This window comes from Phymastichus coffea, unplaced genomic scaffold (assembly GCF_024137745.1).
Source record: "Phymastichus coffea isolate CEN01 unplaced genomic scaffold, Cenicafe_Pcof_1.1 PCOF00005, whole genome shotgun sequence".
Lineage (NCBI taxonomy): Eukaryota > Metazoa > Arthropoda > Insecta > Hymenoptera > Eulophidae > Phymastichus > Phymastichus coffea.
In genome coordinates this window covers 9832884-9855237 of record NW_026706816.1, presented here as the reverse complement: position 1 = coordinate 9855237, position 22354 = coordinate 9832884, and the positions used below count along the sequence as shown (strand labels likewise).

General features: G+C 39.7%; 1 protein-coding gene across 1 annotated transcript in view; it reads right to left on the bottom strand.

The window, feature by feature from the left end:
* The window catches only part of LOC131667616 (protein unc-79 homolog), a gene marked incomplete at its 3' end in the record, with an annotated part of 3688809 nt that overhangs the window by 1764914 nt on the left and 1901541 nt on the right, over positions 1-22354 (bottom strand). The window contains exon 20 of the mRNA XM_058941149.1: positions 21428-21609. Coding sequence (XP_058797132.1) covers positions 21428-21609 — 182 coding nt within the window. The remainder of the gene's footprint in view (positions 1-21427; positions 21610-22354) is intronic.

Sequence of the window (22354 nt, the reverse complement as noted above, 5' to 3'; positions counted from 1 at the left end):
GGTGGTGGCGAGCGTAATACCCGTGGATATTCTTGCCTCTGAACGCAAAAGAATCTATGGGAGCAGCGCAGACATAGGACGAATGAACGCGGCAATCGTTGAACGCGAAAGGACGATCGACATGTGGTAAGACCGATCGACAGAAGAACGAGGTAGCAAATGGACGAGACGACTGATACGGGACGTGAGACCGTGGCTTGGAAGGAATTTTGGTGATGTGAATTTTCACGTCACCCAGCTCTTGACGGGCCACGGGTACTTTCGACGGTACCTCCACAATATGAACAGAGTACGAACACCCGACTGCAAGTATTGTGGACACGAACGAGACGACGCGGAAAACACGTTTTTCGGGTGCGACCGCTGGACAAAACTCAGACGAGAACTAGAGACAACAGTTGGCAACATCACCCCCGATAAGATTGTAGAGGTGATGCTGCATAAACCCGAATGGTGGCGTTTAGTCGCTACCTATACGGAAACCATACTAAGACGTAAGAACGCGGACGACTGTCTGAAGGACGACTGAGCAGACGGATTGACGCGACGTAACGACGCACGGTGAAACGATACGAACGAACGAACACAGACAGAACCACCAGTCAGAAGTAATATCAACATAGTCCCTGGCTGGGGGAAGGACAACAAGGAGATGGCGGTTTAGTGGGTAGGCCTGTCTTTTTTTTTGGGGAGTCCCACATACCTCCTTAGATATCAAGACTAAGGGGAATCCGCAAAAAGGATTCCGCAACTCCTTGTAAAAATAAAAAAAAAAATAATAATAATAATAATAATAATAAATAATAAATAAATAAATGACGTTCCTTAATAAATGACAAATCCATTTCTATATCATTATCATACACTTCTTGTAATTAAGCTAATAAAAATTTCAATTGTTTGACAAAACATAATACTGATGATTCGTCTTCATTAGATTCTTTTGTATAAGATTTATACTTAGATTCACTGTCGTCATAACGACATTTTATGTACAGTGTGTCCAAAAAGTAACGAAATACTCCAAAAATTTGCCTAGTAAACTATTATTTTGAAAAGTTCGAGGTCATCTATGGGTAACTTTTAACGAGGAATCGATTTGTGACCTTGAACTTGACCTTGAGCGTTTTCTTCAATTATATTTCGAGGTTGACTTTATTTTTTTTTTTTATAAGAAACCTCTATTTTGAACAACGGTAGTTGAAAGATCGGAAAATTTTATATTGAAAGGATTTGTCATTGGAAATATCAAAAGAAATGTTTGAGTTAATGTCACACCATTCAAAACCGTCTTGCGGAAGAGATTCACTCATACTTTATTCACAATGGTTATTGATGTCGTAATATAACAAATATTTGTCATCATTCTGCGAATTTTAGTCTCCACACATATACGGATTGTTGGCAATAACATACCTGTTGAAGCACTGGCTCCATGAATGTTACGCTTAAAAAATATTAGTATGTTGATATTCATCAAAAGCTCCAATTTAACGTTTGTATATTTTAGTTAAGCATTTCAATTCTAGTTAGTTATAATATAAGAGTGAGCTAGAACCAAATAATGGTTTTACAAATACTGATGCAGACAAAGACTTCATTGTGAGTGATAAATTTGAGTATGCTCTCAAAGTAAAAATATACAACGTATCGTACAGGACATTCGTTCTTGAAATTTTTAAATTATAGAAAATTTTGTTCCTTACTGAGAAAGGTAATTTTACAATTATTTATATTTGTACAACCAACCTCATAAAATTTCAATTTTTGTTTAGTTTGAAAATAGTGTAATCAACGATTGCATATATGCGACTTGGCTTTGTGAGCTGTTCATTGAGGATAAATTAATTATCACAGTCATTTTAGTCATTTATATCGAACAATTTTCATCCAAATATAGTAAGTTTTATGAGATATATTAATTCGTTTATCTTGAGTTTTATTAAGGTGTGACGAGAGCAGGCCGTGTGCCGGTCTCTCGTCTGCGTTTCTCCCGCCTCCACTCGGCAAGGCATGTTGGCCAACGTTAGGCGCATTAAAGTATGCGCCTAACACTTGGTCTTTTTGTTTCAGCGCCAAGGACGGGCCAGCGCAGTTGAGCGCAGGAATAAGTTGAGGAACGCGGAGAGAGTGAGAAAGAGAGAGAGAGAGAGTACTAGGCTAATGCAGGGATAGGCAGGCGCGCGACGCGTGACCGATAAGCGGTGCGTCGCGTGCCGCCTAACTAATAGGTCTAGGTAGGGAGAGGAGCGAGCGCCGCTGAGCGGCTGCGAGACGAGCGCGAGAATACGTGCGTGCGAGAGTCCAAGCCTAGTCCTGCTAGAGTGCAGAGTGTGCAGTATTGGGATAGCTGAAAGGAAAGCCAACCCTACCGGCAACATCTTATCTGCGACTACAGCCAGCCCCACCTGCAAGGAGAGTCAACGTCGCCTGCAAATACTTGGTCAGCGACAATAGCCAGTAGCTAGCAACAATCTGACCAGCACCGACAACCGGTACTTCCTGCAGCAGCATATCGCTCAAAATTCTCGACGTTGCGAGGAGCAATGGATAAAAGGTGAAGCCTTCTTTTCTTCTTTCTCTCTACACTCTCTCTCTCTTTGGTGATGCGAGGACCGGTGCGCGTTGAATAAGTTAGCCAGGCATTCACGTGCCGGCTATCTAAAGGTTCGCACTCAAGTTTAATTTATAGTAGTGTAAGTCGCGGCAGGCGAATTGTCCAGGCGCCCACGTGCCGGGCAATTCATCCGGTATAGGTTCGCGTAATTTTTAAGTAAGTTTGTAATAGGTTAAGTATGTGAATAGGTATTAGGACGAAATGCGAAATATTCATCTGTAATTATCTTAAATAGTTTACTGTTCTATTTGTAGTTAGTTGGTCGATAATTTAGATTATGTTATGCGCGCGTATGTTTAGTGCGAATAATTACACAGGCCGACAAAATTTAAAAAATGGAAAAACCCAGAAACCAGACAGTACGTTTCCAAACGTTTTTGGTGCGCTGAAACCGAATCTGACCTCAGAATTTCTCCATCACCCTAGATTTTCGAGAAATCCTAACCTAAAAGTGCAAAAAACACGATTTTTCACTATATTTCGCGTAGTATTACGTCGTAAGCCAATTTTATTTTAAAAAACGAGTAATGCTATCTGAAAGTACTACTCTTACCCTTCAAAGCCCTTTTTTCAGATTTAAAAAATCTTTTATTTCCATCGAGATATCGTAGATTGAATTTGAGTGATTTAGCGATTTCGTTACAGCAGGAAATAGTGGCGAATTTCCGAATAAGGAGTTATAGTGCAATTATATGTTTTTTGGGTCACTGAATCCAAATTTAACGTCAGAATGACTCTATAATCTCAATTTCCTTAACCCTAGAGCCCCCTAACCTGCGACGCTGTAACCCCTGACCGACATACTCCAAAGTCCTTAACTCTCGAGCCATTTAACCTGCTGGGTATAACCCCCGACCCTCACACCCCAATTTCCTTAACCCTCGAGCCTTTAACCTGCGAAGCTATAACTCCCGGCCCTATCGAGGGTTAAAGAAATTCGGGTTTGGTGGACGGGGAATACCGCTGGGTCAATGGAACAACGATAGACGTCATTTCTGCGGTAAAAGAAGGTAGAAGAATTTGTGTCTATGATAGGAAAATTCATATCCAACTTACGTATACAAGTACAATTTATGTTTACATACAAGTGTCTATAACTTGCGAAATCGATCAGCTAGGATTTTTAATCTGGTTTAATTCTGGTCTACTAACGATGAAGAAAGTATCTACGTTAGCAGATATCGGATTCACTTAGGGCCTACATTTCCTTACTTGAGGATAACCGTGTATGACATTGCTCAAAAACTACAAATTTTTGTGCTTCGTTCTTCATCCGTGTTAGGGATCGTGTTTGAGCGGCAGGCTAACGGATAAGTCACTGGAATTAAAGTTTTGGTATTATTTCTCGTACAACACTGCGTGCAGTACTTTCATTGATTTTTATTATAACTTCATTTTTCAGAAATTTTATCATTACTCCATTCCGGTATTAGAATAAGTTTATAATATTATTCGTGTTTTAACACTGATCGAAATCTCCAAGTTTTTGTGTTCTACTCTTCATCCGTGTTAGAGATCGTGTTTGAGCGGGAGGCTAACGGAGAAGTCACTGGAATTAAATACTTTCTATTATTTCTCATATAACACTGCGTGCAGTACTTTTACTGATCTTTATTATTACTTTGTCTTCTAGAAATTGAATTATATTTACCCATTTCGTTAATAGAATAAGTTTATAATATTACGTAATTTCCAATTAACTTATAAGTTATTGAAGATGTCGGCATGTAGAATTCCATGCAAAGGAAAAATCGATTCCTTTTGTAATATCTGCGGTAAATTTGAGGTAGCTCGACTTCGTCGATCAATCACTGATATCATTAAAGATCAGTTTGAAGAATGTTATGAGACACCTATGAAGAATTTAGACAAACCATGGGTTCCTAAATATATTTGTGAAGACTATCGCCGAAGTTTGAAAAACTGGAATAAAACTAAAACCGAAGTTGTTCTCCAACCAACAATATGGCGTGAACCTAAAAATCACCATGATGACTGTTACTTTTGTAAATGTGATACTTTAGGTTTCAATCATAATAACAAAGCTTCTCTCCTTTATCCGAACGTTTCTAGTGTTACAGCAGCTCAGTATGGAAAAATAGAAAGAAAAAAAAATTCTGATTCTGAGCCAAAAAAACTTCAACCAATAGAAGTTCCGGTAACAGACAAAAGCAGCAGTAGTGATGAAGAAGATTTTTCTGACTCAGAAAAGCCCAAACTTTTCGACCAAAATTCTTTGGATGATCTGATCCGTGATTTGAATCTTCCGAAAGATTCTTCAGAACTCTTAGCTTCAAGACTAAAAGAAAGAAATCTTTTATTACCTGAGACAAAAGTTTCTATTTACAGGAAGAGAGATATTAAATTTCGGCCATATTTTACTTGCGTGGATAACCTTGTTTACTATAACGATATAAAGCATCTTATCAGTTTATATGGAGTGCAAGGAGGTTATAATCCAGAGAACTGGCGACTCTTCATGGATGCATCTGTACAAAGTCTCAAGGCAGTACTTCTGCACAATGGGAATGAGTATGCAGCTATTCCCATTGCTTATTCCACTGTGATGAAAGAGTCTCACGATAACTTCCGATTCCTTCTTGAGAAAATCAATTACAATGAACACAAATGGCTCGTTTGTGGCGATTTCAAGATGATCAATATATTAGTTGGCTTGCAATCTGGAAATACGAAGCACCCCTGTTTTTTGTGTCTCTAGGACAGTCGTGCACGAGAAGAACATTGGGTTCGGAAAGAATGGACGAAAAGAATCGGAATGGTTGTTAGATCACACAATGTCGTCCATGAGAACCTTGTTGATACTAAACATATCTTGTTACCTCCACTCCATATAAAACTGGGCTTGATGAAGCAATTCGTCAAGGCACTAGATAAGGAAGGCGAATGTTACAAGTATCTTCAGGGCAAATTTCCTAAATTGTCTGAAGCGAAAATTAAGGAAGGCATATTTGTAGGGCCAGACATTCGAGCACTTATGAAAGATGATGAATTCCTCTTGACAATGACGACTAATGAGAGAAATGCTTGGATAAGTTTCAAAAGTGTCACCGAGAATTTTCTCGGAAACCACCGGGACCCTAAATACAAAACTATTGTGTCGACAATGCTACAGAATTTTCAAAAATTAGGGTGTTTGATGAGCCTGAAAATACACTTTTTGTTTTCACATTTGGAATACTTTCCGGACAATGTTGGGGCGTTCAGTGAAGAAATGGGTGAAAGATTTCATCAAGATTTCAGAAACAAAGAGGAACATTATCAAGGTAGATGGAATGAGAGCATGATGGCTGACTATTGCTGGGCTCTACACCGACACGATACATTGACAGATCATCATAGACGCAAATCTCTTAAACGTTCATTTCAAGATAAACGACAGCGCTTTTATAAAAAAAAGAAGTGAAAAACTGTAGGGTTGCAGATATAGATGCAACACTCACAAACTGAATAAATGAGATTTAAAACGCGAAATTGAAAGCTGCGTAGAATACAAGGCTTGGATATTGAAGGGATTGAAATGTAGAGACATACGGTTATACGATAGTAGCTTGAAGTGCTGATTGAGGAAATTCTGGCAAAGGAGTCTGAGGTTACAGACTTGCAAGGCTCGGGGGTTGAATATAATTTGGAGGCTTGAGGTATTCTGCGTAGCGAATTTCGATATGAGGGTTGGGGGTTATAGCGTCGCGGTAATAGGGCTCGAGGGTTGAGGAAATTGGGGTATGAGGGTCGGGGGTTATACCGCAGCAGGTTAAAGGGCTCGAGGGTTAAGGAAATTGGGGTGTGAGGGTCGGGGTTATACCGCAGCAGGTTAAAGGGCTCGAGGGTTAAGGAAATTGGGGTATGTCGGTCAGGGGTTACAGCGTCGCAGGTTATGGGGCTCTAAGGTTAAGGGAATTGAGATTATAGAGTCATTCTGACGTTAAATTTGGATTCAGTGACCCAAAAAACATATAATTACACTATAACTCCTTATTCGGAAATTCGCCACTATTTCGTGCTGTAACGAAATCGCTAAATCACTCAAATTCAATCTACGATATCTCGATAGAAAAAAAAGATTTTTTAAATCTGAAAAAAGGGTTTTGTAGGGTAAGAGTAGTACATTGAGATAGCATTACTCGTTTTTTAAAATAAAATTGGCTTACGACGTAATACTACGCAAAATATAGTGAAAAATCGTGTTTTTTGAACTTTTAGGTTAGGATTTCTCGAAAACCTAGGGTGATGGAGCAATTCTGAGGTCAGATTCGGTTTCAGCGCACCAAAAACCTTTGGGAACGTACTGTCTGGTTTCTGGGTTTTTTCCTTGTCGGCTTGTGATTATTAATAATAATGGGTTAAGTTTAATATGATTTCTGTCATTGTATAATTTATTTATGACCTATCCTCTCTTTTCTCCCTCAATTGCCTTGAGCGAAAGTGCCTCACTTACCCCGCAAAATAATTGGTGACGAGGAAGAGAGATTTTGTAATCAATGGCTATTGACGCGTTATATGGAAAAACATTTTGGAAATTGACATAGACATAATCTCATTGAAAAATTCAGTCTATGATTGTGTACGGAAATAGAAAGATGTTCTTGGAAAACGAGAAATAATGCTGGAGGATTCGAATTAGACGATGTGACTTTGAATGATGAACTTGATGGAAGGTCTAAAGGGGCTAAACGATCTAGCATATATAGATAGATTTTTAACGCGGAAAACTTTAATAGATCATTTGTGGATGCTCTACCCGAAGTGCCATTGAGAGCAGTAGAGCAACCATTTGTATTGTTCTCAACATCGCTCTAACATACGTAAGAGGTGTGTTCAAAAAATAAGGTGAATTGATATTTTGTTGAAAAAATATTTATTTATTCATCAATATTTATGTTGTCGTCTTCAAAGTAATTCTCCTCAGATATAATATACCTGTGCCAACGTTTTTTCCAATCCTCGAAGCACTTTTGGTAAGCACTTTCTGGTATAGGCTTATGTTCTTCCAGCGATTTTTTCTTTATCTCCTCAATCTTTCCAAGTCTCCGTCCTTTCATGGGTTGGGTTTCTTGAGCTATGGGAAGAGAAAAAAGTTACAAGGAACTATATCTGGTGAATATGGTACCTGAGGCATGATTGTGATTTTGTTTTTGGTCAAAAGATTCGACACAAGCAACGATGAATGAGCAGATGCATTATCGTGATACAAAATCCATAAATTGTTTTCCCACAATTCCAAACGTTTTATTCATATTGCTTATCGAAAATGGCACATAACTTCAAGGTAATACTCTTTATTGATCGTACGATCTTGTGGTAAGAACTCTTGATGTACTCCGCTACGATAATCTAAGAAAACAGTGAGCAAAACCTTGACATTGATCGAACTTGACGTGCTTTTTTCCGTCTTGGCTCTTCTGGAGTCTTCCATTGGGACGATTGGGCTTCAGTTCCAACGTCATACCCATAAACCCATGATTCATCACCAGTTGTGAATCTTTTGAGCACATCAGGATCATCATTGACGTCGTTTAACAGCTCTTGAGCGATGCTCCTTCGACGGTCCTTTTGTTCAAATTAAGCAGTTTCGGAACAAATTTTGCTATTACACGTTTCATGCCCAAAACTTCGGAAAAAATTGCATGGCACGAGCCAACAGAGATGCTGACGTCTTCAGCCGATTCTTTAATAGTGATTCGACGATTTTTTAACACCATTTGTTTTACTTTTTCATCAGTTATTGAAGTGCTGGGGCGTCCAGAGCGAGGTTCGTCGTCGGTGTTTTCTTGGCCATCTTGAAAGAGCTTATACCACTTGTAAACATTTTTTTAACTTTAAGTAGACTCATATGCCACTGTCAACATTTCAAGTGTTTTGAAGCATTTAATTCCATTTTTTACACAAAATTTTATGCAAACTCTTTGATCCATTGTTTTCGACAACAGAAAATCACCAAGCACAAAAACACGTCTAACGTTTCTATCTCGCAAAAAAAATAAACATACAAACTGGCTGAAACTGTGAATATATGTGAGGAACATGTCTACCAACATAATAAAAAAAAATATCGATGATTTAATCTACGTAGCCCGCCCAATTTAAAAATTCACCTTACTTTTTGAACATACCTGAAATATATCAGCTGTTAGAAAATTCCACATCTGTGCTGTGATAAGCAATGGAAGAATAAACAGATGAGGGAAGCAATGTTGCCGCAATAAAATGAAAAAAAGAGCGTTAAGATAAATGTGATATAATACATATAATAATCGAATTACTTTATATTTAACATTTGAGACTAGAAATAGAAGAAGATTATGCTAAGATAATGACTCATTTCAATAGAAACTCATCGCATTTTATGAGAATACAATTGTCAGAATGTTCATTGTGTCACTTTCAATCAATTGTAAACGTTCGGCAACGTATGAATTTTGTATTAAAAATAGAATTTGTATGTGTGTATTTGTGTGTTAAAAAAGTAATATTTATCTATTTTCAGGCTCATTCTATCAAGACAAGCAGTCAAATACTAGGCCATTCAATGTAATGAAATTTCTAATTGGCTTGCTGTTAACGAATGACCACAACAAGCTATTAATTACTTTACATAGTAAATAAATGAATTCATATTTAAACACGTATATATGCATGTCTTAATATTCCATGTATATGTGTGTGTGTGTATTTATGAATGTTTTTTTATTAAGCTATATTTTATTTTATAGTTTTGAATGGTTGGTTCACTTTATTTATAAAGCATATGAATGAAATTGATGCATAGTCGTGCTGAGCGCCTTAAAAATTACAAGGATATTTCCACCCAACATAACGGACGGTCTTGACGTTATGATTTAACAATTGAGCAAATCGATCTTCGTCTTACCGTACAACAATCTTCACAAAACCCTCATTTTTTTGAAGGTATGATTTTCCATAATTCTGTAACGTATTCCATAGACATAACAAGGGCTCCATAAACATTATTTTGAGCGTATTTACATCAATTCAATTTCGTAGTATAGGAACATTAGTGATAAATATTAAATTCGCAAGTTAAAACAATAGAGTCGTAATGTGGTAGAAAGAAAAAAATTGTGCCGAAGAGGTAGATGGAGGCAAAATCTAACAGTCGTCAAACATAACTACAGCAAGCAGTTATATAATCTCATATAACCTCGTTTTATTTCGATCAGTAAAAATTTAACTGAGTTATCAAACGTAGTTAATGAGATAGTTGGAACTTTTTTAGTGTAGTAGTCAAGATATAGACACAACTTCTCCCTCCTTGGTTCTTCGGTCATGACGAACAAACTTGAAATTATCAGGTAAAAAGTTAAAATCGGCAACATAGTCTTTAAAAAATTTGATGTCAACACGGCAAACTACTGACTAATTAGAGTAAAAAAAATCTAAGATTAAATCCTAGGCTTGCTGTTATAGATGGTAGACGTGCTGTTACAGTTCAAGCAAAAAATTCCGTGACTGAAAAACAGCGTGCTGTAAAAATAAAAGTTATAGCTATAGCAAATGATTCTGCGACTCAATGACATACATGTGTAATTGGTCAATCCTAATAATCACTGCTGCCGAGGAGATATCGCTCTGGTCCTGCTTTCAATTTGGTTGTAATCTCCCTACGGATGATTGATTGATCCTGTTTTGATTGATTTGACTAGTATTCATCAATGAAAAATACCGGGAGATCGTAGAATAATCGAGCAATAAAAGGTCGGACAACTGCACCGATGAATAAAGCAAGGTTTTTACTCCTGCACGATCACCAAAACCATTTGAGAGGTTCCTAAATTGATCCCTGACCAGACACGAAAATTATAAGGACGTACAGATAAGACGTACAGATTCCTCATAATCGGTTACAGGATGTAATGAAGTTCACAGGCAACTTTAGTCTTAATAAATAGATCATTGACAAGATTTGGATAGATTAATCAAAGGAAGATATTTCATTCTTTCAAGAAGTTGAAGATCTTAGCCAGGGTAAATTCCATGAAAATACCGAAACGGCCGATACGATCATGGATTGTTGGAGAAGCAATCGTAAAGACGAATGGCATGATTGAGGGTGACGAGGAAAATAATGTTCAGTTCCCTCCAGGTCATTTATTAGCTTTCGAATCTATCCTTGTGGTGACGTTCAGTTATGTATGATGATACAATGATTATGTATTTGTGCAAGATTATAATCTCGACCAAACCTAAGTTCAATAATTATATACTGAATAGTCTGAAACTGAGTAAATTAATGAAAGAAACTTGGAAACCTTACACTAGAATCTCAGTCTTGTCAGTAACAGCAAGATGATGTTGAGGAATCTGATCGCATCGAGACTTCTTAGCAAGGTCAAAAAGTATCAACATGTTCAGAGATGCAGCGTTTCTCTTTTACCCTATTGTATTAGTAATTAGTAAAGGAGAAAGTGCTATGTGGTCGACGAACACTAATCTCTGAAATCTAACCACGAGACAACCTCGGCAAAAAAAAAAGGTACAGGTGTGGCACATATTGTCAGTGTGATGCCCACACGTGTCGAGCAGATGCAACACTCTGCGATGGCAAGCTGATAACGTCTGGCGCGGCACGACTGACCCAAACACCCGAAACTTTCCCTTAATTTTCTTGGCGACAAAGGAGAGAACTCGTCATCGTTTTCTGACAAGGGGCAGCGAGTTAGTCTGTCGATAACCAGCGAGAGAGTAGCTTCACAATCCTGCTTGGTGAAGTGTTAACTCAGTCTCTTCTCTGGTTCCATCATAGCTACGTTCATTTGATCAGGGCAGTGCGTTAATACTGCGTCTGAGTGTTAAACGAGTGCGTGTAGTGCAAGCCCGTGAAGCGTTGGACTCAGCCCTACGCGGCTGTAGTGGGTCATGCCCTAGCGCGTCCCCGAGAGCATTACCTCCACGAGGTCGCCTTAGGTGGTCACCATAGTGGTGCGCTCTTCCACATTCGCTGTGGCATCATTGTATCTGCGCACATCATCCGAGAGCTCTCTGCGTTCCGTCAATGTATGTGTGTAAGTGTGTTACGTTGTGTGTAATTGTATGAAGGTTTGCGATTAATTATATTATAGTTTGTTCATATACACTCCCGTGGAGTAACGACGTTCAGTAACGACGTTCGATAACATCGATCGAAGTGGAAGTCGTACTATATACCGACTATTAATCTCACGCGAATGAGTTTCTGCAAATAATTTCTCGCACATTGCATCCTCGGCGTTCAGTGTTTTAAGAGTTGTCGAGGAGCCAAAATTTCTCTAACGACGCATTCAAATCAGTGGTTTGACATTGGAAAGTCATGAAATTTACTGCCGCATCCGCCCGCCCTCGACTCTTCCTCTGCACCGGGCCAGAGATGACCCATCCGAGAGCGGTGTTTTGCGCAGTGACGTTTGCGGCATCAAACTGCATAACTCCTTCGCATAACAGTTGGCCGTAAAAATCCGCACCGATCAATAAATCTATCTTACCACTGATATAAAATTGCGGGTCAGCTAATGACATATTTTTGAACTGCTTTACATCGATCTCAACAACGTCTCACGCTGGTAACTCTATTGTGAGTTTTTGTAAAACAAACGCATCAATTGGCAGTTGAAAAGTAGAGTTAATACGTGACTGTATTGTAAAATGAGTAGCAGCATTCACTGACCCTGGTTTAGAACCTGGTTTAGCAATCGTCAGATTGCTAGTATTCTCAATATTCCTCGTTGAACCGTAGACTACAATGTAAATAAATTTAAAAGTAGCGGCAGTGTTGAAGACAAGAAGCGCTCTGGTAGACAGCGGAAACGATTGCTTTTACCATTTATGTGAAATCCAATAACTTGATAACGTTTACTAAAATCTCTCGGTGCCATACTTCAATAATATGTTACTATGGTAAACAATTTTTTAGAAGATTAGAACAACATTAAAAAAAAATTTTTTTCACTAATCATTAGTTATGTCAAATATGGTAGATTAGATTAATTTTTCTACTTAGATTTTTCGTTGATCGAGATTTGCATACAATTAAAATTTGTCTACAATTAATAAAATAGCTTCGAGTATAAATGATCTGTTTTATTATTCCAAAGTGAAATATTGAAAAAATTAGACTACTTGATATTACGACTGAAAAAAAAAATGTTTTCATATGATTATGAAATTTCGTTCACGTATTCTACTTACAAAATAGAGCATTTTCTTCCAAGAAAATTTTTTTCTACAATTCGAATTTTCCGAGATACAGAGCAATGAATATAGATGCTGTTTTTGAATGAAATGCTCATATAATCGCTGAATTTAGACGAAAATTATTTTTGAATGAGTGTTTTGGATAGTGCAGAAAAAGAGTTAAAAAATGCTATGTTTAGAATTTTTTTACGATTTTTTTTCTCGAAATGGCAAGCGGTTAAAGAAAAAGCAAAAATTTCGTAATTTTTGTTTTGATATTTGCCGCCCTATCTGCAAGTGAAATATCTAAGCATGATTTTAATATAGAGCATGGAAAAGTGCTCGAAAAACCCTTTCAAATGAGCCCCCGCAGAGCTCTGTAGGTGTATTTCCAGCCGAGATATGGAGTTTCAAAGTTATAGTCGTTTTGTTCTCAGGTGGGCAAAGATTATTGGGCGGGAGTGTATATATAGATTATATTAACGTTCGTCTTGAGCTTTTTCCCTACTTGCGACTAGGGTTTTTTACGCCCTTGACGAGCGTCAGCGTGGTCCATTTATAATCCGTTAATCAAATTTCTAAATATAATAGAATTTGAAGTACCTTTGTCAATTTATTGCACTAATCCTACTTCCTTCTTTATACTGAACTTTCGCGAACTCTCAGCGGATTTAGATAAGTAAAATTTTAATAAAACATGGTGCCCCGGGTGAGGAAGTGATTTAGTGCAATTTATTTACAAGTGCATTTCGGTTATCAATTTATCGAAAGTCACGTGCACTGCGTTGCATGATATAACAGTCAGTCCACCAAACGTTATAATTAATAAAGCTTTGACCATGGCCCCTGTGTCTTTAGGTAAGCTCATAAATTTACAATCTAATCGTCGCAATGAAATCGAGTCCATTCGTGATCGGATGCAAGGACGTCATCACGACGCGCTCAATAAAAACATTGTACAAGCTCGCGTCGACGAGATCAAAGACATTTGGGTTGACGCACGTAATACTCATGCGGAAATCACAGGACGTGCTGATTCAGGCGGGGATCCGCATATCACGGAAAATCAATTCCGATTGCTTCGTGAGGTTTATAACGATACGCTTGATGAATTATTGACGATGCTTCAAGATTTTCAAAGTGAGAGAGAGACGCGCGGATACGGATGATAATTTGGATTGCCCGGCTAAATTACCCAGATTAGAGCTACCAAAGTTCTCGGGTGAGTACGAGAATTGGGATAGCTTCGCGGATTTCTTTCGCGCTGTAGTCCATGACGATCCGCGCATGGCAAAATCAGCTAAACTCAGGCACTTAAAATCATGTTTGATTGGCAACGCGGCTGATTTGGTTAAAGATGTGCGACTTTAGGGTGTAATTACGATTCAACCTGGAAGGCCCTTGAAGATCGTTATTGCAACACGCATCTTACAATTAACAGTTTATTTGATTCACTCATGGCTACTTCTTTCCTAGAAGAAGAATCAGCTAAAGAGCTGCGCGTGTTCGTCGACGAGGCTCAATGCACGGTACGCGCGCTCGTAAACTTGAAGGCGCCTGTTTCACATTGGGATATGTGGCTAGTGCATTTACTCGAACTTCGACTTGATTCAGAAACACGGAAGGCTTGGGAGTCTGAGGTAACGGCAAAAGAAACACGAGTGGTTGTCAATTCGGGGGCCCGTGTCACCGGCGACTTTGCGCACTTTCCGACTTTTGCTGAATTAGCTACGTTCTTAGAGAAACGTGCTCAGACCTTAACCATGGTTCAATTAGATAAATCGGACAAAACATCAAAACCCTAGGGAAAATCAAACTCGCGCAAAGTTCACCACGTTCAACCGTCGCAGCCATCGCCATTTCTAGCAAATAAGTGTCCGCTTTGTCCTGAGCAGCATTTGCTTATGAAATGCCCCACTTTTTTACAAAAATCGGCCATCTATCGATGCACTGATGTGCGTAATCTTCATTTGTGTTTTAACTGTTTAGGAAAACATAAATTCAAAAATTGCAAATCCAACAGTCGTTGTCGAAATTGTCAGGGAAAGCATCATACGCTTATTTATTTTAACGCACGGAAAGGTTCCGATAACGAAAAATCGGCGTCTTCGAGCGTATTAAAAGCATGCGCGGTTACCGTTGCTCAAGATTCAGTTTCTGTAAATGCTTGCAACACAGTTGTCATAGGATCCAAGCGCGTGGTACTTTTACCTACGGCATTTATTAACGTTATCGGCCCGCACGGTGAACAGAAGCATGTTCGAGTATTTCTCGATCAAGGCTCAGAAGCTACGCGAGTCTCAGAGTCGCTTGTTCAACAATTGAGATTGCCTAAACATCGCGTTCAGACTTCGTTAATCGGTGTAGGTACTTCTAAACCAGGGTCAGTGAATGCTGCTACTCATTTTACAATACAGTCACGTATTAACTCTACTTTTCAACTGCCAATTGATGCGTTTGTTTTACAAAAACTCACAATAGAGTTACCAGCGTGAGACGTTGTTGAGATCGATGTAAAGCAGTTCAAAAATATGTCATTAGCTGACCCGCAATTTTATATCAGTGGTAAGATAGATTTATTGATCGGTGCGGATTTTTACGGCCAACTGTTATGCGAAGGAGTTATGCAGTTTGATGCCGCAAACGTCACTGCGCAAAACACCGCTCTCGGATGGGTCATCTCTGGCCCGGTGCAGAGGAAGAGTCGAGGACGGGCGGATGCGGCAGTAAATTTCATGACTTTCCAATGTCAAACCACTGATTTGAACGCCTCGTTAGAGAAATTTTGGCTCCTCGACAACTCTCAAAACACTGAACGCCGAGGATGCAATGTGCGAGAAATTATTTGCAGAAACTCATTCGCGTGAGATTAATAGTCGGTATATAGTACGACTTCCACTTCGATCGATGTTACCGAACGTCGTTACTGAAATGCGACAGATGGCTGCTGGTTGGAAAAATCGTATCGCAAATTCATGGCTGATTACGAAAACCTCGGTCACATGACACCGGTCCCACCATCAGAGGTTAGCACGTCGCGAGCGTGGTATATACCGCATCACGCTGTTATACAGCCCGCGCCTACGAAGAAAATCCGCGTTGTATTCGACGCTTCTCGTCGAACTCGAGAGCAACACTGTTTGAACGATTTTTTAATGTCCGGACCGCCGCTACAACGAGATTTCGGTTTAATTCTCCTCAATTGGCGTCGCTACCTTTATGTATTTACTGCCGATATAGTCAAAATGTTCAGAGAAATCCGAGTTGCCCCTCAAGATCAAGATTTGCAGCGTATAGTGTGGCCTCCCGAAGCTCCACTCGATTATCGTCTGAATACAGTGACGTACGGAACAACTGCGCTCCTTATCTTGCGATACGCACGCTCATGCAATTGGCTTCTGAGGGAAGCTCGTCGTTTCCTATGGGCGCTGCTTGCCTGGCAGCGGACACGTACGTTGATGACACCTTTGCCGGAGCTGACGATTTGACGACTGCCGTGAATAAAAGAAATGAACTTTTGAAATGAGCTTTTGAAGTCGGCCGGTATTGAACTAGATAAATGGGCCGCTAATCATCTCGATCTATTACCTCCACTTGCACAGATGAATGAGGCTGATCCTGTAAAAGCAATTGATCGCGACAGTATTGTTAAAACACTCGGTGTGTTGTGGGATCCGACTCTCGATAAATTCAAATTTAGTGCCGTTAAATTTCAGCAACCAAATGAAACAATAACAAAAAGGTCGATCCTTTCCGATACGGCACGTTTGTTCGATCCATTGGGGTGGGTGTCTCCGGTTACGGTGATTCCTAAAATTTTAATGCAAGATCTATGGATAGTGAAAAGTGGTTGGGATGACCCACTTTCGGTCTAATTGCGCGAACGTTGGCTACATTATCGTCTCTCTCTCACCAGTCTGTCTGAAGTCTCTATCAATCGTTGGTTCGGATTGTCCTCTAATCTTACGTATGAAATACACAGCTTTTCCGATGCCTCTGCTCGCGCATATGCTGCCGTAGTTTACATTCGCATTATCAATAAAGACGGACAAGCACGTATATCAATGCTCGGTTCAAAAACGAAGGTAGCTCCAGTTAAAACGGTTAGCATACCGAATCTTGAGTTGTGTGGCGCGACACTGTTAGTTCGACTCGTAAATCATTTTAGAAAACTAGATTTTCTCAAGGTAGCACCTATGTCTTTGTACACGGATAGTCAAATAGTTCTTACGTGGCTCGCTAAACATCTCTGTCATTGGAAGACATTCGTGGCAAACCGCGTGTCACTTATTCAAACTAAGTTGCCCAGTGCTAAGTGGTCTTACGTTTCTACAAAGAAAAATCCGGCAGATCTGGCCACTCGTGGCCTGACACCTTGCGAATTAAAGTCGAGCGATTTATGGTGGTATGGGCCAGCATGGCTCACACGCCCACCCAGTCAACTACCCCAATCGCAGATAGCCGTAAAAGTATTGCACAACCTAACAAAGACAAGTGAACCTGACTTTCTTTCCAGATACTCGGATTTGTCGCGTTTAACTCGTGTTACGGCGTACTGCTTGCGACCTCTTAAAAAATTACGTAGGCAAAGGGATGGGCTGCTACCATTACCTTCTGCACTCACTGCCGCGGAACTTACATATGCCAGAATAGCACTTATTCGATGTGCTCAGTCTTGTTTCTTTGCTCGCGAAATTCAAATTCTGAAGCAAGGTCGACCACTTCCCAAGGGCAATGCGCTATGCAATCTAAATCCTATTGTTTGCAAAATCAATGGTCTTTTGCGCGTTGGTGGACGACTGACAAATTCTCTGTTGTCATACGAACGAAAGCATCCTGCTGTCTTACCGCGAAGCTCTGTACTTAGTCGTTTGTTTGTACGTTGGGCCCATCGCATTGCGCTTCACGGTGGTCCCACTCTCACAGCAAATTTTGTAACGCAATATGAATGGATTTTGCGAGCGCGACCCCTAATTAAATTTACCATACGCAACTGTGTTAAATACCAGCGTCAAAAACCTCGTACAGCGTATCAACTCATGGGCGACCTTCCAACGGTTCGTGTAACACCTGCTCGATCATTTACGACGGCCGGCATCGATTACGCCGGGCCAATTCAAGTGCGTACTTCTAAGGGCCGAGGGCAAAAATCATATAAAGGCTATATCGCATTGTTTATTTGCTTTGCTACGAAGGCTGTGCACTTGGAAGTCGTCAGTGATCTAACTTTTAATGCTTTCATCACGGCCTTCTGTCGCTTCGTGAGTCGTCGTGGAATTTGCAGGAACTTATACAGTGACAATGCTACAACGTTTAGAGGAGCCGATGCCGATTTGATGGAGATATTTCATGCAGTCTCTGAATTCTACTCAACGATTGCTACCGCTCTTGCTAATGACGGGACTACGTGGATGTTCATACCACCTAACACCCCTGACTACGGCGGCTTGTGGGAAGCTGGCGTCAAGTCAGCAAAACATCTCATGAAACGAGCCATCGGCGAGCATACTTTAACCTTCGAGGAACTCTCTACAGTCATGACCGAAATTGAAGCCTGCTTAAACTCGCGACCGTTGTGTTCGTTGAATGCCGACCCAGCCGATCTGAATGTGTTAACTCCAGCGCATTTCCTCATAGGTGATACATTAGCTGTCAACCCTGACGAGAAACCTCCGATTGTTCCCGAGAATCGACTAAATCGCTATCAACTGATGCAGCGAATGAGAAATCAGTTTTGTAAGCAGTGGTCTACTGATTACCTGCAACATCTACAGGAGCGAGGAAAATGGCGAAATCCTAACGAAAATTTCAAAGTAGGACAATTAGTTCTGATTAAGGATGACCGATACCCCCCTTCCAAATGGCCACAGGCCGTATAATCGAAGTACATCCCGGTTCTGATAATTTAGTGCGGGTAGTCACGGTCAAAACTGCAAACAGTCTATTACGCCGGCATATCGCCCGTTTATCGCCTCTTTCTCTCGAACCACCGGATAAGGAAACCTTGGGGAACAAGATGTAAACATCGAAGTCTTATGACAATTTATCTATGTATGTGCGTCTTTATCTTAAGTTGCAGTGTGTTATTCTATATTGTATATTCGTCTAGTCGACGAAGGCGGGCGACATGTTCAGAGATGCAGCGTTTCTCTTTTACCCTATTGTATTAGTAATTAGTAAAGGAGAAAGTGCTATGTGGTCGACGAGCACTAATCTCTGAAATCTAACCACGAGACAACCTCGCCAAAAAAAACGGTACAGGTGTAGCACATATTGTCAGTGTGGTGCCCACACGTGTCGAGCAGATGCAACACTCTGCGATGGCAAGCTGATAACGTCTGGCGCGGCACGACTGACCCAAACACCCGAAACTTTCCCTTAATTTTCTTGGCGACAAAGGAGAGAACTCGTCATCGTTTTCTGACAGGGCGCAGCGAGTTAGTCTGTCGATAACCAGCGAGAGAGTCGCTTCACAATCCTGCTTGGCGAAGTGATAACTCAGTCTCTTCTCTTGTTTCATCATAGCTACGTTCATTTGATCAGGGCAGTGCGTTAATACTGCGTGTGAGTGTTAAACGAGTGCGTGTAGTGCAAGCCCGTGAAGCGTTGGACTCAGCCCTACGCGGCTGTAGTGGGTCACGCCCTAGCGCGTCCCCGAGAGCATTACCTCCACGCGGCCGCTGCGCCCAAATTCCACGTGGCGGCGAGGGCTGTCCCCGTCCTCGAGACGTCAAGGTCGCCTTAGGTGGTCACCTTAGTGGTACACTCATCCACATTCGCTGCGGCATCGTAGTATCTGCGCACATCATCCGAGAGCTCTCTGCGTTTCGTCAAGGTGTGTGTGTAAGTGTGTTACGTTGTGTGTAATTGTATGAAGGTTTGCGATTAATTATATTATAGTTTGTTCATATATATATAGATTGTATTAACGTTCGTCTTGAGCTTTTTCCCTACTTACCACTAGGGTTTCTTACGCCCTTGACGAGCGTCAGCGTGGTCCATTTATAATCCGTTAATCAAATTTCTAAATATAATAGAATTTGAAGTACCCTTGTCAATTTATTGCACTAATCCTACTTCCTTCTTTATACTGAACTTTCGCGAACTCTCAGCGGATTTAGATAAGTAAAGTTTTGATAAAACACAACATGAAAGTTGATATTATCGTCATACAGAATGAACCATATAGGTGGATGATCTAAAAGTCGGCACTCGCGGTACTCCTTGAGTTCTGACAACTTGAGATCTGCCATATCAGAGGCGAAACTTGAAGAAAGAGCGAAGTAGATTCAGTGGGATCCCGACTTCAAATATATTGAGTGTACGTTATGCCAGCTTAATTTGCAAATTCGGGAAATAATCATACCAATGTAACCATCACTTGAAAAAAATTTGCAAAAATCTAAAGAAAGAAGATTTATACATGTGAATGGTAAAATAGCAGAAAATATTGTCAGAAGACATAACATCCATTATAATACATAAAAGCGCAACACTATCGTAAAAGTCACTCTAGCAAAATCGAAGTAAGACGGTTTAACAGTCAGCTAGTCTCAAAGTTCACTCTTATCCCTTAACAACTCGTATGCGCCATTTCCATCACAAAGTCAAGTCTAGCTGGCAAACAGCTTCATTAGTACTGCTAGTGAAGCGGTGGTAATAAGGACTAGTTTCGCTAGCTTAGTGAAGCTATTAAAGAGTGCACTTATGATGGTAAAACATGTATGTATCGCCCGTAAAGGTACTTTATCTTACAGATGATTAGCTTTGAAGTTATAGTCGACGGAAGATAGATGTAGCTGGAGACGGAGACTCATGGCTTCAATTTTTGTGAAAACAGCTATATTTGCTGCTCAATAAAATAAAGCCATGTAAGATCAGATTTTTGAGAAAGAGGAAAAGTGTATATCCGCGGCTCTGGCAAATTACGTATACTGTCAAAATACCAACAATTCTGTATAACAGCTGTTCCAACAAAACACCGTCCTGTGAGTTTTGCCGACTTTGCGACACATTCACGCAACACAAGCTAATCTTTGGTCATCAACTGTGGGGTCATCTATCTTTGTTTCTCTCTCTCTCTTTCTCTCCTCTTAATTCAAAGTAGTTGGACGTGCATATGCGATCACTATCGGTACGAGTTGATAGCTCATTGAAATGGAAAGGGCAAAATGAACACGCTTCACACTTCGTTCTTCTATTCGTTCTTTCTCTTTTTTTTCTTATGATTAAGATAATGTGTTAAATTTTATTCTAAATTACTACATATCCTTGTTTTATCACGTAAATTGTAAGTTATTGTTCATTGATTGAGTTAAATGTATGTCTAACTACCAATACAATAAAACTTTTTCATTTTGTGCTCGAATGCCAATATAGCCTCATTTTAATAGTAAAAATCCACAAAAAATAAATAATTATTACTCAGTCGATTTCGCACGCAATAATTTATGATCTTCAAGTATATGTTATACCTATTCATAATTGAAGGTTATTTAATTCAATAATAATCGTTGTAAACTATTTAACATTTCTGAAATAATTTAATGCATCGTTCACATTACTTTATGATGTTATTATTTATAGCTTCAATATTTAAGTTTATGAAAGGTATCATGTACTCACTTTCATAGCAGTATCATGAATGGTGCAAAGATAAAGTGTTGCTTTCTGAGCTACATAGGTATTTATATCGTCCATACTGTTTATAAGATAGCAGAATAATTGTGCTAAAGATGTTTGCAAGGGAATACAGTTTTTTATTGGCGTTGAATTGACGAATCTAGCAATGAGCGCCACGCGTTCAACTGGAAATATTTGAATATAAAATATTTTATATAAATCCACAAGATATAAACATTTACAGATATCGATATATTGCTAATTTATTTTATAGAGAAAAATAACTAAATTCATTTCAAGAAAAGCTAAAATATCTTCAAAGTATTAAATTTTAGAAATTAATTACACTTTTTAGGTCATAGTTTTATAATTTATACTTTTTTTATAAAATATTGTGTGAGCCAAGTTGATTGGAAAAAATTGCAAATTCCTATAGGAAATTATTTTTTCAAATTAGGGAGTTGCGTTTTGGATATTGAAACATAACTTTATACACAAATACTCGATTGTAAATTCCTGTTTCGTAGAATCAAATGTCTAATATCAGTGTTTCGTTTAAATATGGAAAGGTAACGGGAGCAGCTGTATTTTACATGATATTTATTGTGACGGCAAATGTCAAATTAGCGCTAATTGCCTAACCTAGTGGCTGTCTGCGGGGGCAGCACTTACCAGGAGACGAAAAATGTAACGACGGAATTCGGCACGCGAGCAGACGGAACGCGCGCGATTGAAAACGAACCAGTGAAGAATCAGCTATCGATACGGAGGCCACAGAAATTGAGGTTCGCGACCTGATTGCCCGTACGTGTCCCAGAGATCAACAAAAGGTGGTTACCGAGCTATACGGAGTGCAGACCTGAGCCAGCTGAAGCAGCGTCGTTCCCTGCGGAATCCAGTGTGTGGGTGTGAGGTTTCGCCATCGAGGGC